At 48.9% G+C, this 15,551-nt stretch overlaps 1 protein-coding gene across 6 annotated transcripts in view; it reads right to left on the bottom strand.

Annotated features, from left to right (window-relative positions):
- Positions 1-15,551, bottom strand: part of SPTBN4 (spectrin beta, non-erythrocytic 4) — an 81,832-nt gene that overhangs the window by 61,104 nt on the left and 5,177 nt on the right. For all 6 annotated transcript variants that reach the window (XM_059876855.1, XM_059876857.1, XM_059876856.1 and 3 more), the window contains 5 exons: positions 5,873-6,024; positions 4,553-4,726; positions 3,352-3,443; positions 2,215-2,295; positions 586-701 (listed from right to left, as the gene is read on the bottom strand). In XM_059876855.1, the coding sequence (XP_059732838.1) occupies positions 586-701; positions 2,215-2,295; positions 3,352-3,443; positions 4,553-4,726; positions 5,873-6,024 (615 nt within the window). The remainder of the gene's footprint in view (positions 1-585; positions 702-2,214; positions 2,296-3,351; positions 3,444-4,552; positions 4,727-5,872; positions 6,025-15,551) is intronic.

The following is a 15,551-nucleotide window of genomic DNA, read 5'->3' as shown; positions in this document are numbered from 1 at the left end:
TGGGACTCCACTCAATGTTTGTGGCAGCCTGGATGGGAGCGGAGGATGGGAGCGGAGTTTGGGGGAGAATGGATATGTACGTGTGTTTGTATGGCTGAGTCCCTTCCCTGTTCACCTGAAACTATTACTATCACAGCATTGTTAATTGCCTACACCCCAATACAAAAGTAAAAAGTTTTTTTTTTTTTAAAGGATAGAGTTGGGGAAGGAGGGTTAAGTTGAACTCAGGAATGGAGATAGGGTTGGGTTTGAGACAGAGATGAACAGGAATTCCCCGGAAGTCCAGTGGTTAGGACTACAGGCTTTCACTGCCAAGGACACAGGTTCAATCCCTGATTGGGGAACTAAGATCCAGCGAGTCCCACAGAGTGGCCAAAAAAAAAAAAAAGGTAGAGAAGGAGAAAGTAGCAGATATGGAGCCTGGAAGCGGGTAGGATTCTTGATGAGGAAGAGGTGGGGACTGGGAGGGAGTTAAATTTGAAATGATCTTGGGCTTTGGGATGATGTTGCAGTTGAGTGTGGGGGCAGCACTGGATTTGGGAGTCCCCCAGGAGGAAACCCGGGCTGGCGCCGTGCAGGGCTCACCCTCAGGGTCCAGGAGACGTGCCAGCCCCAAGTGCTGCTCAGCCGTGCGGAAGGCTCTCTGCAGATTGTAGTTGGCGTTGGACTTGGTGAGCTTGCTGAAGTCCACGAGATCGGGCCTGGGCAGGGGCACAGAGTAGGCAGGCAGCAGGCAGGCTCCAAAGCCGGTGGGCAAACGGGTGAAAAGACATCCTTGTCTGAGTCCCACCCAGGGCGAGGGCAGGAGGCGCACAACCCGGCCAAGGGGAAAGCCGTGTGTACTGGTGTGTGTCTGCGCACCATGTAGCTGTGGGGCGAGCTCTGCGTGAGGGCATGTGTAAAGAAAAGTGAAGTCGTTCAGTCGTGTCCAACTCTTTGCAATTCCATAGACTGTAGCCTACCAGGTTCCTTCATCCGTGGAATTTTCCAGGCAAGAGTACTGGAGTAGGTTGCCATTTCCTTCTCCAGGGGCTCTTCCCAACCCAGGGATCGAACCCAGGTCTCCCACATTGCAGGCAGACACTTTCCCATCTGAGCCACCAGGGAAGCTCACATGTACATCTGACAATGACACTCACGTGTCTATGTGGGTGGGTTCTGTATTGCATTGTGTAGCCTTGGAAGTGTGAGGTCCAGAGCCCACCCTCTTGACTCAAACCCCAACCCAGCCTTCTCCTGGCTGTCACTCTGAGTGAGTTATTGTCTTGCCCTGTGCCTCCATTTCCTCCTTTGTAAAAAGGGGAGAAAAATAGGCTCTGCCTATAGGCTCACTGAATATTGAACGACTTATTGGAAAGCACTTAGAACATTCCGGGTACACTCAGTGACGTTCCCATTGTTAGCAGGACTCCAGTTAGAGCTTGTGGGTTGATGGGCATGTAGGTGGGCTGGGTCTCCCCCTATACATGAGTGTGTACATGTGGGTTCTGGCTTCCTTCACACTGGAAGCGAGTCCCTTCCAGTCTCCAGTTTCCCTTATCTGTCATATGAACAGACCTGTTATTATGGATCACATGCGTGTGTGCTCAGTCGCTTCAGTCGTGTCCGACTCTGCAACCCCATGGACTGTAGCTGGCCAGGCTTCTCTCCATGAGATTCTCCAGGCAAGAGTACTGGAGTGGGTTGCCATGCCCTCCTCCAGGTTATGGATCATGATGTGGGTGTAATTTATCTGGGAACCCTTCCTCAGCCACCTCGGCACCAGACCCTAAAGCAGGAATAGGTGGGTGTGCAGGGAGCCAGAAGGGGACTTGGGGGCTCACTGCGAGGAAGAACTTTCTGAGAGGAGGAGGCGCTGTGCACACACCAGATTCGACCATCCATAGCAAGTGAGCTGCCCATCCTGGGAACACCCAAGCAGCTGGTCCATGTAGAAGTTGTATATGTGAATGAGTATATGCAGGTGTGCACACATCTATGGGAGGGCATAAAGGTCTCCATGTGTGCACAGGGTCTGTGTGTATGTGTGTGCGCATCTCTGTGTAAATGTGTAAGAGCATGTGTGTGAATGGAAATGCGTATGGAAGCAGAGAGGTGAAGGGAGTGGGCCCTGTGTCTGTGAGTGGCATCTGTACACATCCACGTACGGGGGATCACCCAAGGGACAGGGTGGGGGTAGGGTGCAGGGCAGAGCTGCCCCAGGCCAGGTGGTACCTGTGCCGGTGAATGAGGGCATTGAAGGCCAAGCCGTCACGCCAGCTGGTGGTGAAATTCTGGATGTTTACCTCGGGGTAACTGGCAGCGTGGAAAGGAGAGACAGAGGCAGAGATGGAGAAAGTCCAGAGGAAGAGGGAGGGAGGAAGAGACAGAGATGGATTGAGGGATGGATAGATAGATGATAAAAGATGAATGATAGAAAAGTAGGTAGGTAGACAGATGGGCAAAGAGACACAGGTGATACACAGGCATATGAGGAAAGAAAGGAAGGACGGAGGGAGCACAGAGATGGAGACAGCATGGGGAGAAGGAGGGGAGAGAGATTGAGAGGGACAGGAGATGAGCGAGAGAGAGAGAGAAGCAGAGGGAAGAAGGAAAAGGGAGGGACAGAGAGAGAGACAGACAGAGGTGGGGAAAGGAAGAAGGGAGGAGAGAGAAGGGGGGGGGGAGGGAGCGATCAGAACAAGGAAAAGCAGATATAAAGGTAAAGACAGACACACGGAAGAACAGATAGCGCTGCAAGACAGGCAGGGAGCCCCAGGAGGACGAGAGACAGAGAACGTCCAGTCTCCATCCATGCCTGCCCCTACCTTCTTCCTCCCCAGGCTGCTCTCAAGGGCACCTGAGCTTCAGGCCAGGCCCTTCCCAGCAGGACAGAGAGTTGTGGGACCAGGGGCATGCCCAGCGGTGTCCGTGTGCCCCTCTTCTCAAACCCACTGAAGATACCAGGACCCTGAACTTCCCAGCCCAGCCTGAGCCTTGGGTGTGCCCTCCTAGGCTGAGGGGGCTACTTTCAAGGGTGTGGGGTGGGGGGCAGCCCAGGAATCGGGCCCAGGGGTCCCACACAGGTGCACTTGAGGCCTTTAGAGGTGCGGGACCAGGTGGGAGGAGAGAAGGGAGCAGGCTAGGGACAGCTCCCCACCTCCCGGCATTATTCCCCTGAGGAGTCCGAATTCTTCCAGATTGTGATACAGGTTACACTGTGATACGGGATTGGGATACATCAAGGTTGGAAGAGTTTGGTAACTTCAGACGTAACTTTTGACGCTGAGGACTTGAGCCATCCCTTGCACCCCTGTCCCGGAGGGAAGCCCAGAGGTGAGGGCCTGGCTCCTCTGAGGATGAGGGACTTACCCAGCTGTCTTCATCTGACACCACAAGAGCAGCGCGTCCTTGGCTGAGCGTGTCTCTCTGTTGTCCTCAGTCTCAATCTTGATGACTTGAATCTGTGAAGATACAAAATATGGCTGCTGGGGTCTGGAGGGCTTGAGGCTGGGAGACACCCCACCCACATCCTGGGGGGACAGAGGAGATGGGAGAGGCAGCTTCAGGCTCAGGGTGGGGGCAGCAGCTCTCTCCCCCTCCCCTTCCCCTATGGCATGTCCACTCCCCCCTACCCTACCTGGCCCCTTCTTCACCTGCCTATGCCCCACCCCAGTCCAGCTCCAGCCTCTTCCTTGGGCTTCCAGCTCCCAATCTTGGTGATGACCCCCAATCCAGAGAGATATTTCTAAGTCTGATGATGCCTTTTCTCTTGATAAAACTCTAATTTCTCCCCATCTCAGACAGAATAAGATCAAATTGTTAATCACAGATCACCTAGGCCCTGCTGACACTTCTGACTCGTCTCCTCCCTGTCTCCCCCTTGCCTCCTAGTCTCTAGTCATACTGGTCTTTCTGTTCCTGCAACAAGCTTAGCTCATTCCCACCCCAGAGACTTTGCATCTGCTGTGCCCTCTGCCTGGAATGCTTTTCCCTTTCATCTTCATAATCATTCAGCCACCAGCCTCTCACCAAGCCCTTCTCTGGTCCATATGATCCCTATTACTGCTTTATCATAATCTATTCTTATCTGTGTGACTCTTTATTTCTTTTTTTCTCTGCTTAGAATTGGTCCTTTTCCCACATATGTCTTGTTTACATATTGATGGGTTTATTTATCATCTGTCTACTGCTGGTCCCCCATGTCTTGCTCCATAAAGACAGAAAATTTGTCTATTTTGTCTCTGAACTGGAGCAAGACTGCCTGGATTCCTATTCCAGCTTCACTACCCAGCTGTGTGACCTTGAGCATATTACTTCACCTCTCTGAGCTTTAGTTTCCATGTTGGTAAAATGGTATAACGAATAATATCTAATTTATGGGGTTATTGTGCATATTAAATGCCAAGTGCTTAGAACAGAGTAAAATCTACATACATGATGATTATAATGATGATATTATTTCCTGGAGCATATTAGGAATATTTCTGGAATGACTGGATGAGTGGGTGAGGGACAACCTCTTAAGGCCTCCCTCTGGGTGGTGGGCTGGGCTGGGGTCACTTGGGATCACCTGGAAGCGAAGGATGATGGTCCAGACCAGCCCCAAGGTCAGTCGGTGGTTCCCGTCCACGATGTCATGTGAGCCCACGTTCTCCAGGTGCACACGCTGCTCCTTCAGGAACTGCAGGGCCTTGTCTACGTTTTCCAGTGAGTGGATCCTCATGCGACCACGCGTGGGCCTTGGCTAGGGCGGCAGGGTCATTAGGAGAGCCAGGGCCTGGCCAAGAGCACGTGCCCTCCGTCCCACCTCTTTCAAAGAAGGTCATCTACATAACTAGGCCCCTCTACCCCTGGTCCAGGCCACACCCCCTCAGCCTTATCAAAGACCCAGGATCCAGGCCTTCTAAAGAAGCTCTGCGCCACTCATAGCCAGACGCCTTCTAAGAGTCTAAGTCCTTTCAGGGCTTATTCTAGTTCCTGGTCCCGCCCCTTCAAGTTAAGCTCCACCTCTAAACTGATAGCCACACCTTTCATCATGAAGCCCCGCCCCCTGTTCATAGTCTTACTCCCGCCCCTTCCATTGGATCTCTGTCCCAGGCCACCACTGTTTTGCCTCTAGTCCCATGACCACACCCCTCACTTCCTCCTCTTCAGATTTGTGCCTAGAGCCACGCCCACTCCTTTCAAGCCCCGCCCCACTCCAGGAGTCTTCTCTTGTTTATGTTGCTGTTCAGTTGCTCTATTCCTTCCAAGGGTGCTCCTGTTCTATACCTTATGCCCCTCATAACTTCCAGAGCTTTAAGCGCTGGTCCTTTCATCAATCTCTAGCTCCATTATAACCCCACCCTTTGCAATGAAGTCCCATCCAAGCCCAGTCCCATCCAAGCCCAGAAATACAACTGCAACCCATACAATAAGTGGTATCCATACAAGAGTTCCATTTAATCCCCAGACTCCAGCGAACTCGGCCTCACTTTTCCGATGACAACCACACCCTCAACCATACACCCCTGCAACAGAGTTCTGCCCCAATTTTATAGCCATGCCTCCTGCTACCGCTTATCCAAGCCAAGCCCTTCTAATAAAGCTCCATCCTTCTCCATTAGCCCCCCACCATCACCACTTCCAATGGAGCCCCACCCAAGCCCAGAGTTCCTCCCCGAAGGACAGCCCTCTCCTTAAACAGAATCCCACCTCTGTTCCAAGTCAGACCCCAGGCTCTTCCCAACTAAGCTCAACCCTGTGCCATGGCCCTGCCCACCTGAATGAGGGGCCTTTAACCCACTCAGTCTTTCTAGTAAGCTCTGTCCATCCATTAGCCTGGCCCTGCAGTAGCCCAGCCCGAGACCCCAGGGTGGCCCCCTGTCCCCAGCCCTTCTGGCCCCCTCACCAGCTGCTCCCCGGACAGCACTTCCAGCAGCCGCGTGAGCACGAAGCCGTCCCTGAGGTCTGTGTAGAGGTCCCCAATGTGGCAGCCGACGCGGGCGAGGTGCGAGTTCACCCACTTGGTGAAGGTTTTCTTCTGCACAGCCTCCCGCTCATCTGAAGGACAGGTCCTGATGAGCCCCTAGCTCCTCCAGGAGCTCCGCCTTCCAGTTTCACCCCAGCCCTCCAAGGCCTGGGCAGTTCTCGCCCAGGCCCAGCTCTCTGCAACTATCAGGTCTTTGCAAGTGCTTCCTCCTATCTGAGACGCCCTCCCCTCACCCCCCTCTGCTGTCCTTTAAAATCTTCCTGAGATATCAGTTCCACAGGAAAACTGTCTTGTATCTTACCCTAGTCAGCTCTGTTCATTCGTTCAGTAAGTATTTGAGCGCCCACTATGTGCCTGGCACTGTTCTGGGCTCTGAATTCAGTCAGAGCCTTTTCCTGGCAGAGTTCAGTTTAGTGGGGGCACAGATAATAAGCTGGGGCTTCCCCGTGGTTCCACGGTAAAGAATCCGCCTGCCAATGCAGGAGACGCATGTTCGATACCTGGGTCGAGAAGATCCCTTGGAGGAGGAAATGGCAACCCACTCCAGTATACTTGCCTGGGAAAATCCCATGAACAAAGGCGCCTGGTGGGCTACAGTCCTTGGGGTTGCAAAGAGTCGGACATGACTGAGTGACTAAGCACACAGATAATAGTCTAGGGAGTTATAGAGGGTTAAGGAGGGAGGAGAGGATGAGGGTTGGGTCTCAGGAATATCCCTGGCTGCTGTGGGGAGGGTACATCTGAAAGGGCAAGAATGGTAGCCTGGAGCCCAGGGAGGAGATTGGGGAAAGGACTCAGGAGAGACAGGAAGAGGCTGGACCAGGCAGACATTGAGGGGATGGGAGAGGGGGGCATCTTGAAGTTATTTAAAGATGAAAAAGTAAGGGTTAGCCACTGACAGGCTGTGGCGGAATGAAGAGGAAGGAATATGCTAGACTGCATGTTCCCTGCGGGCAGGAGCCACATCTTCCCCTCTGTAGCAGCTGGATTGCCAGGTTTCCCTCATCCCTGGGGTAAGGAGTGGGCTTGGGATGACTTAAAGGGGAGGTGCAAGGTAGGGAGGAGGTGTGAAACTTCTCCTCGCTGCTTACCAAGAAATTGTTTGGGACCTCTCTTCCTGTCATTTCTTTTTTAAATAACAGTTTTAGTATGAGCTATAATTCCCATACTATAGAATTTGTCCTTCTAAGTTGTAAATTCAGTGGTTTTTAGCATATTCACAGAGTTATACGTGGGCTGCTGTCTATGAAGTTGCACAGAGTCGGACACGACTGAAGTGACTTAGCAGCAGCAGCAGCAGAGTTATACGACCATCACCTCTATCTAATATTGGAACACTTTTACCACCCCAGAAAAGAAACCCCATACCTGTTAACAGTCACTTCCCATTCCACCTTTTCCTAACCCTAGGCAACCATTCATCCATTTTCGGACTCTAAGGATTTTCCTACTCTGGATACTTCACATAAATGGGATCGTGTGGCCTTTTGTGTCCGACTTCTTTCACTCGGCATAATGTTTTCAAGGTTCATCCATGTTGTGGTATGTAGCAGTTTTTTATTCCTTTTTACAGCTAAGTAATATTCCATGCATGCTAAGGTGGGTGCTAAGTCACTCAGTTGTGTCCCATTCTGTGTGACCCTATGGACTGTAGCTCCCCAGGCTCCTCTGTCCATGGAGATTCTTCAGGCAACAATCCTGGAGTGGGTTGCCTTGCCTTCCTTCAGCTGATCTTCCCGACCCAGGGATCGAACCCACGTCTCTTATGTCTCCTGCATTGGCAGGTGAGTTCTTTACCACTAGCACCACCTAGGAAGCCCCAGTGATCCATTGTATGGATATACCATATACTACCTGGTCAGGGAACTAGATCCCACATAACTAAGACCAAGCTCAGCCAAATAAATAATAGATAAAATTTAAAAATAAATGTTTTTTGAATATACAGAAACAACCCAGTGAATCCAAATGGAATAACTTGTTTGCTTAAATGTGAGTTGTGTGCTTTTGGATGGGATGGGGGACCTGTGTGAACACATGATCAATGATCACACATAAGGAAGTAATAATGGGAAATAATGTAAATAGAGTGTTTGCTTATCCTGCCTCTGACAGCCAACACCCAGAGCAGATTGCAGTTCATGCTGAGGCCCGAGTGGAACTTGAGTGCATCCCCTGAGAGGGGCAGAATGAGGGCGACTGGATTCAGCTCTGCCTTTACTAATGACAGGCTATGTTGGGAAAAGCCCAAAGCCCATCCCTCCTCTTTGGGCCTCTGTTTTCCCATTTCCAAAATAAGGGGTTTAGACTAGGTCAGGGTTACTTCAGTGGGCTCTGGGGGACCCTGGGTGTTTGGGAATGCATGCTTGGAAAACAAGGACTCGGGAGAATAGTTTTTAATTTTGTAACTTCATTTCTGTGATCTGCAAAGAAAATTAGTAGTAACACATCCTGGATGGACTTCCTTGGTAGTCCAATGGAGGCGACACGGGTTCGATCCTTGGTCTGAGAAGTTTCCACATGCTGCAGGGCACCTAAGCCCACGAGCTGCCACTAGGGAAGCCCCCTCTCCTAGGGCCTGTACTGCTCAATAAGAGAGGCCATTGCAGTGAGAAGCCTGTGCACCAAAGTAGCCTCTGCTCACCGCAACTAGAGAAAGCCTGAGCTCAGCAACTAAGACGCAGCAGTGCAGCCAATAAATAATACTCTTTTAAAGATGAAGAAACACATCCTGGACTGTCTAGATGGTGACTTTATAGAGAAATATGCAGTGAGATTTGGGAGTTTGTGATTACAGTCTCGTTAGCATGGAGCTGGGATCCAGAACTGAAATGCTCACCAGGGCCAGGCACAAGGGAGAATGAGGCCCTGGTAAAAGGGAGCAGCAGCCACACAGCCCCACATGACTGGAGCCTCACAGGAGTGAAGGCCTGGTGCTGCCGTACCACGTGATAGCCCATGAGGTGCCAAAAATCTGGAGACAAGAATCTCCCTATTTTTAAATGCTGGCAACTGATTTACGTTTTTATAAAACACAGGGGGTTGAAACCAAATGTGTCCTAGAGTGCCAGTTCTGGCCTAAGTTGACATTGAATGTTGACTGTGCCTGAGTGCGTGTGGCTACCTCGCTGGGTGCCTTCCATCTGCCCTTCTGGTGCCACCTCCTCGCTGGTGCACCTGCTGTGAGCCCAGGGAGGCTGGCCAGGGTGGACCATGGGAATGGGCTCTTGGGCCATTAGAGGTTGGGTTTGGCTAGCAGGAGATGAGGGGAGAGAGAAAGGGCTGAGGGATTCATTTCCTCCCCAGGGTTTCCTAGTGGTAAAGAACCCGCCTGCCAGTGCAGGAGACATAAGAGACACCGGTTCGATCCCTGGATCAGGAAGATCCCCTGGAGAAGGGCATGGCTTCCGCGGTAGCTCAGAGGGTAAAGCATCTACCTGCAATGCAGGAGACATGGGTTTGATCCCCAGGTTGAGAAGATCCCCTGGAGGAGGAAATGGCAACCCACTCTGGTATTCTTGCCTGGGAAATCCTATGGACAGAGGAGCCTGGTGGGCTACAGTCCATGGAGTTGCAAAGAGTTGGACATGACTGAGCAATGACAAACACTTTCACTTTCTCTGCTTGACCAGGCTTCCCCCAGGGCCTGCTGGCACTCCCTACAGCCCCCACTCCTGCTGGGGACGCCTCGCTCCCCTCTCAGCGCTCCCTGCCCTGTCCCAGTCCCTGGGGTCTCCACACATCTATAAACAGTCCCTTCATTAAATTCTCCTTTTTGAGGAGCCCATCAGCTTCCTCCTGGTCCTCTAGCTGCCACACACATCTTTGGGTTGTCAAGACTCTAAGTCAAATTACAATTGTTCTTCGTCTGCCATTGTGTTCATACTATTTTGCCATTTATATATTCTTTCCCACTGTGGTAGTCACCAATTACAAGCGAAATACAAGCCTGGGACTTCCCTGACAGTCCCGTGGTTAAGACTCTGCACTTCCAATGCAGGAGACGAGGGTTCCATCCCTGGTCAGGGAACTAGGTCCCACATGCTGTGCAGTGTGGCCAAAAAAAAAATTTTTAAGTGACATGCATTTCCTTAGAATAAGATTTTAATTTTTTCACATATTTAATACATCAAGATTTTCATAGAGCAGGGACTAATCTATACTGGTTTCCAAGAAAGGATAGAGACAATATGTAAATGATACATTGGATATTAGTCTGGGGAAAGTGAGGAAGTTGGTGATACCAGGTATTGATGGAAATGTGGGAATATCATAACCTTCATGCCAGCTGGTGGGGCAGCCATTGTGTTAGTCACTCAGTCATGTCCGACTCTTTGGGAGCCCATGGGCTGTCACCCATCAGGCTCCTCGGTCCATGAAATTCTCCAGGCAACAATACTAGAGTGGGTAGCCATTCTCTTCTCTAGGGGAATTTTCCAGACCCAGCAATCAAACCTAGGTCTCCTGCATTGCAGGCAGATTCTTTACCATCTCAGCCACCAGGGAAGCCCACTCTGAAGACAATCTGAGTCAAATTAAATTAGTGCGTTCCCTCTGTGAGTCAACAATTCTTTCCCTACGTATATGTCAAGGCTATGGTTTTTCCTGTGGTCATGTATGGATGTGAGAGTTGGACTGTGAAAAAGGCTGAGCGCCGAAGAATTGATGCTTTTGAACTTTGGTGTTGGAGAAGACTCTTGAGAGTCCCTGGCAAGGGACTGCAAGGAGATCCAACCAGTCCATTCTGAAGGGGATCAGCCCTGGGATTTCTTTGGAAGGAATGATGCTAAAGCTGAAACTCCAGTACTTTGGCCACGTCATGCGAAGAGTTGACTCATTGGAAAAGACTCTGATGCTAGGAGGGATTGGGGGCAGGAGGAGAAGGGGATGACAGAGGATGAGATGGCTGGATGGCATCACTGACTCGATGGATGTGAGTCTGGGTGAACTCCGGGAGTTGGTGATGGACAGGGGGGCCTGGTGTACTGCGATTCATGGGGTCGCAAAGAGTCAGACACGACTGAGCGACTGATCTGATCTGATCTGATATGTCCTATAAACGTTCCCACGTGGGTTGTTGTTTTTTTTTTTTTTAATGTTTATTATTTGTTTATTTGGCTTCACCAGGTCTTAGTTGCAGCATGTGGGATCTAGTTTCCTGACCAGGGACTGAACCCAGGTCCCCTGCATTGGGAGGGCAGGGTGTCAGCCACTGGACCACCAGGGAAGTCCCTCCACACTGGTTTATAAGGAGCACACGTGATGAGGCCTCAGCACAGTGCTGTTTGCTGGGAGGGGCAGGGACAGGTTGAGGGCTGGAGAGAGCCTGGTTGTCCATCACTGGGAAAGTGGAGCATGGCGAATACACACCATCAACTCCAGGCAGCAGTTAGACTAGAGGCACACAGAGCCACATGGATGAGTCTTGAGGCTCTAAGCCACAGCGCTGAATGAGAACATAATGCCAAAAATGCAATCGAGACTATGATAAAACATGCATTGATTAGCCATACCTTTATGTACAAACCCACACATATAGGACTCCCAGATTTACAACAAAGTGAAATGGCAGTTCAGTAGGGAAAGGAAAGTCTCTTCAATAAGTGGAGCTGAGTCAACTGGACATTCATGGGGTGGGGGCGGGGGGGCAGGGAGGGGGAGAAAAGAACTTTGACCCACACTGTATACAATAATAAATACGCTAAATACCATTTGGCTTATAAACCTAAATGTGAAATGAATGCAATAATGCTTTCAGAGGAAAACATCAAAGAATATCTCCACGACCTTGGTGCAGGAAGTTTCTTACACAAGACACAGAGTGTGAGCCATATAGGAAATCATGATTAAATAATTATCAAATTAAACTACCTTTAAATTAAGAAACACTGTTCATCAAAAGGCAGCATTAAGGGCTTCCCTGGTGGCTCAGTGGTACAGAATCCACCTGCCAATACAGGAGACATGGGCTTGACCCCTGATGTGGGGAGATCCCACGTGCTGTGGAGCAACTAAGCGCCACAACTACTGAGCCCACACGCGCCAGAGTCCAGGCTCCACAATAAGAGAAGCCATCGCAATGAGAAGCCTGAGCACCGCAAGGAAGAGTAGCCCCTGTCTGCCACAGCTAGAGAGCCCTCGAAGCAACGAAGACCCAGCACAGCCAAAAATAATAAATACAATTATTTTTTTAAAGGCAACATTAAGAGAATGAAAAGACAAGCCACATAGTGGGAGAAAATATTCAGAACACATATATCAGACAAAGGATTTGTACCCAAACTATATAAGAATACCCACAAAACAGAAAAAACCAGGAAGGGATTTCTGTGGCTGTCAAGTGGTTAGGACTCTGTGCTTTGAATGGAGGGTGTGAGGGTTTGATCCCTGGTTGGGGAATTAAGCTTCCATACACTGCCTGCAGTGCAGCAAAAAAAAAAAAAAAGCAAAAAAATTAATAAGAAAGTAGACAAAAGACTCGAATGGGCACTTCACAGGAGCATATCCAAAGAGAAAATCTTTGAAGAGGCGCTCCACTTCATTAGTTGGTTTTAGTCACCAGGGAAATGCAAATTAAAACCACAATAGAATGCACACCCATCAGAATGGTTAAAATTACAAAGACTGAGCACACCAAGGGTTGGCTGTACAGCAACTGAATCTTTCATACACTGCTGGTGCGAATGTGAAATGATCCAAACCAGAAGCTTCTTCTAAAGTTTAGATATACACATACCAAATGACACAACAATTTCACTCCTGGGTGGGTATAAGCTGTCAGAAATGGGTGCCTGTATCCTACACAGTTTAGAGCAGCAATAACCTGTAATAGCTTGTGATACCACTAGCTACTAGTTTATAATCTTCTGGTTTGTGATAGTCCCAAAGTAGAAGCAACTCAAATGCTCATCAACAGATGAACGGATCCTAAGCTATGCCATAATCACATTGTGGAATACTATACAGCAATGAAAAGGAAGAGCCTACAAGTACAGGTAGACATGGATGAATCTCATGAGCCGAGTGCTGAGTGAATCAAACCAAACACAGAAGGGTACCCACTACATGGTCCTATTTGTATTCAGTTCAAGTGCCAGCAAACTGAATGTACACTGTTAGAAGCTAAGACAGTGTTTACACCTAGGATGATATAGAGGCAGCCTGAGGGGGGCTTCTCTGGGGCTGTCAGAGTCTGTGTCCCAATCTAGTTATAAGGGGGTACTCATTGTGGAAGTGCTGCCCATACAATATATTTGCCTTTCTCTGTGCATGTGATATTTTAATAAAGAGTTTAAAAATATGGATGCATGCACAGGAATTAGCAATGCATGTTGCAGTTATCCACATGCAGAGAAAAAGATTTGCATTAAAACAATCAGAATGATAGCCTGTAAGAGAGAAGGCATTGATGTGAGATTTGGGAATACAAGAGAATAAAAGAGTAGATCAAGAGAATAGGGACCTCTGGGCCTTCCCTGGCAATCCAGTGGCTAAGACTCTGAGCTCCCAATGCAGGGGACCCCGGTTCGATCCCTGGTCAGGGAACTAGATCCCACACGTTGCAACTAGGAGTTCAAATGCCACAACTAAAAGACCCTGCATCCTGCAACTAAGACCCGAAGCAGACAAATAAATACATAAATTTTTTTTTAAGAGAGAGAAAGAATGGGACCTCATACAGACACATGAGACCAACGAACCACAAATTCTGTAAGCACAGGATCCAGACAGTTTTTTAAATAAATTCATGCAAAAACATTTACAGAGGACTCTGCTCAAAGATTTAGCTTTAGTTTGAATAAAGAAAACCATGAGAGAAGTGGGCAAAGGGATGCAAAAGAAAATGCACGGTAGCTGTCTATGTCATAATGATATTTTGCACAGTAGGAGAGCAGCATCTTGATGTCATTGTTAAGCTGAAGTTACTGGTTTTGTGGTTTGAGTCTCAATCCAACTTATGTGTTTTAGTTGCAGAACAAGCATAAGAGATATAAACAGAGCTGTGTGCTTTTGTACATTTAAGAAAACCATAGTTCAATGATAATAGTTATATGTGGAATCTAAAATATGACACAAATGAAACAGAAACAGAGAATGTGGGGGTGGAAATTGGGAGTTGGGATTAGCAGATGCAAACCATTATAAATATATAGAATGGATAAAAAGCAGGCCCTACTGGATAGCACAAGGAGCTATATTCAATATCCTGTAATAAACCATAATGGAAAAGAAAAAAGACAACAGAAAACCACAGTGGTAATAATTTAAGTAGACACAGGAAGTGTATGAGAAAGCTTTTTTCCTTAAAGGGGGTCCCTACATTTCTCTGGACTAGATGCTATCTGAAGTGTCTGGGGCTGGTGTTCTCGAATCAGTGGTTCTTAAAGTTGTAGAGTCCTTGATCCTCACATTGCCACATCCCACCTCTGCATAAAATCTCCCCATAGTCCCAGGTGCCCTCAGACTCTTCAGAATGGCCAACAAGGCCCCTCAGGATCTGGCTGCCACTGCCTCCTCTCCCATCATCATTTACTCACCACCTCACTCCAGCTACTCTCAACTTCTGGAGGTCTTCCCTATGCTGTTCCCTCCCTCTGGAATATTCTTCCAGTCTGTTCCCCAGCATTCACTCCTGTTCATCCTCTGGAGCTCAGCTTAGCCATCTTCTCCTCCATGAAGCACTCTGATCCTCTCTCCTGAATCAGGCCCCTCATCTGGGCTCCTACAGCTCTGAGCTTCCCCATCTGGCCTCTGCCCGTGCCTCCCCCATCTCGGCTCTGATCCCTGTGGTTCATCACAGCCAGGCTAGATTTAACTTTCCCACTGGACTGGATCTAACTTTCCCACTGGACTGGGAGCCCTGGAGAAGCAGGACCTGGGCTGCCTCAGTCACCACTATGTCCCTCCTATTGTCCAAGCACAGAGCACAGGAGCACAGCGCAGGCACTGCCTAAATATTTTGTGGATGAAATAATAAATTCTAGAATTCTAAGTGGATACATTCCCAAGGTTTTAAATCTAAGAGTCTAAAAATACATTTTTGGGACGTCCCTCATAGTCCTGTGGTTAAGACTCTGCACTTCCAATATGGGGGGTGTGGGTTCGATCCCTGGTCAGAGACCTAAGATCCCACATGCTGTGTGGTACAACCAAAAAAAATGAAAAAATAAAATACAGTTTTAAGTTTTCATGAGTATATGTTTATACCCTTCTAGGTGTCGAAACCAGAGGAAGCCAGCAATCCACGGGTTGAATCTGGTTCAGACTGTGTGCACTTATTTACAGTTTCTTTTTTTAATTGGGAAACGGCAGATACACATCAGAGCTAGCAGCTCTGGGCCCACATTTCCTTGGGTTTAGAGCTGGTGACCAGCTGACCAGAGCACCCAGTTGACCACAGCCCCCAGGCCACTCACTTGTGTATGTCACCTGCTTCCCCAGAGGCCCATGAGTTTAACGAGATGCTCAACATCTTATAAAGTTCCAAGAATCTCAGTATTGAAGATCCCACGATTGTCAAATACTGAGTTACTAACATTCTGAGATTCTGAGGGAACTGATACTGACTTTGGGATTTTAAGATTTCACGACTCTGACA

This window comes from Bos taurus, chromosome 18 (genome assembly GCF_002263795.3).
Source record: "Bos taurus isolate L1 Dominette 01449 registration number 42190680 breed Hereford chromosome 18, ARS-UCD2.0, whole genome shotgun sequence".
Taxonomy (NCBI): Eukaryota; Metazoa; Chordata; class Mammalia; order Artiodactyla; family Bovidae; genus Bos; species Bos taurus.
This window is presented reverse-complemented; position numbering and strand designations above follow the sequence as displayed.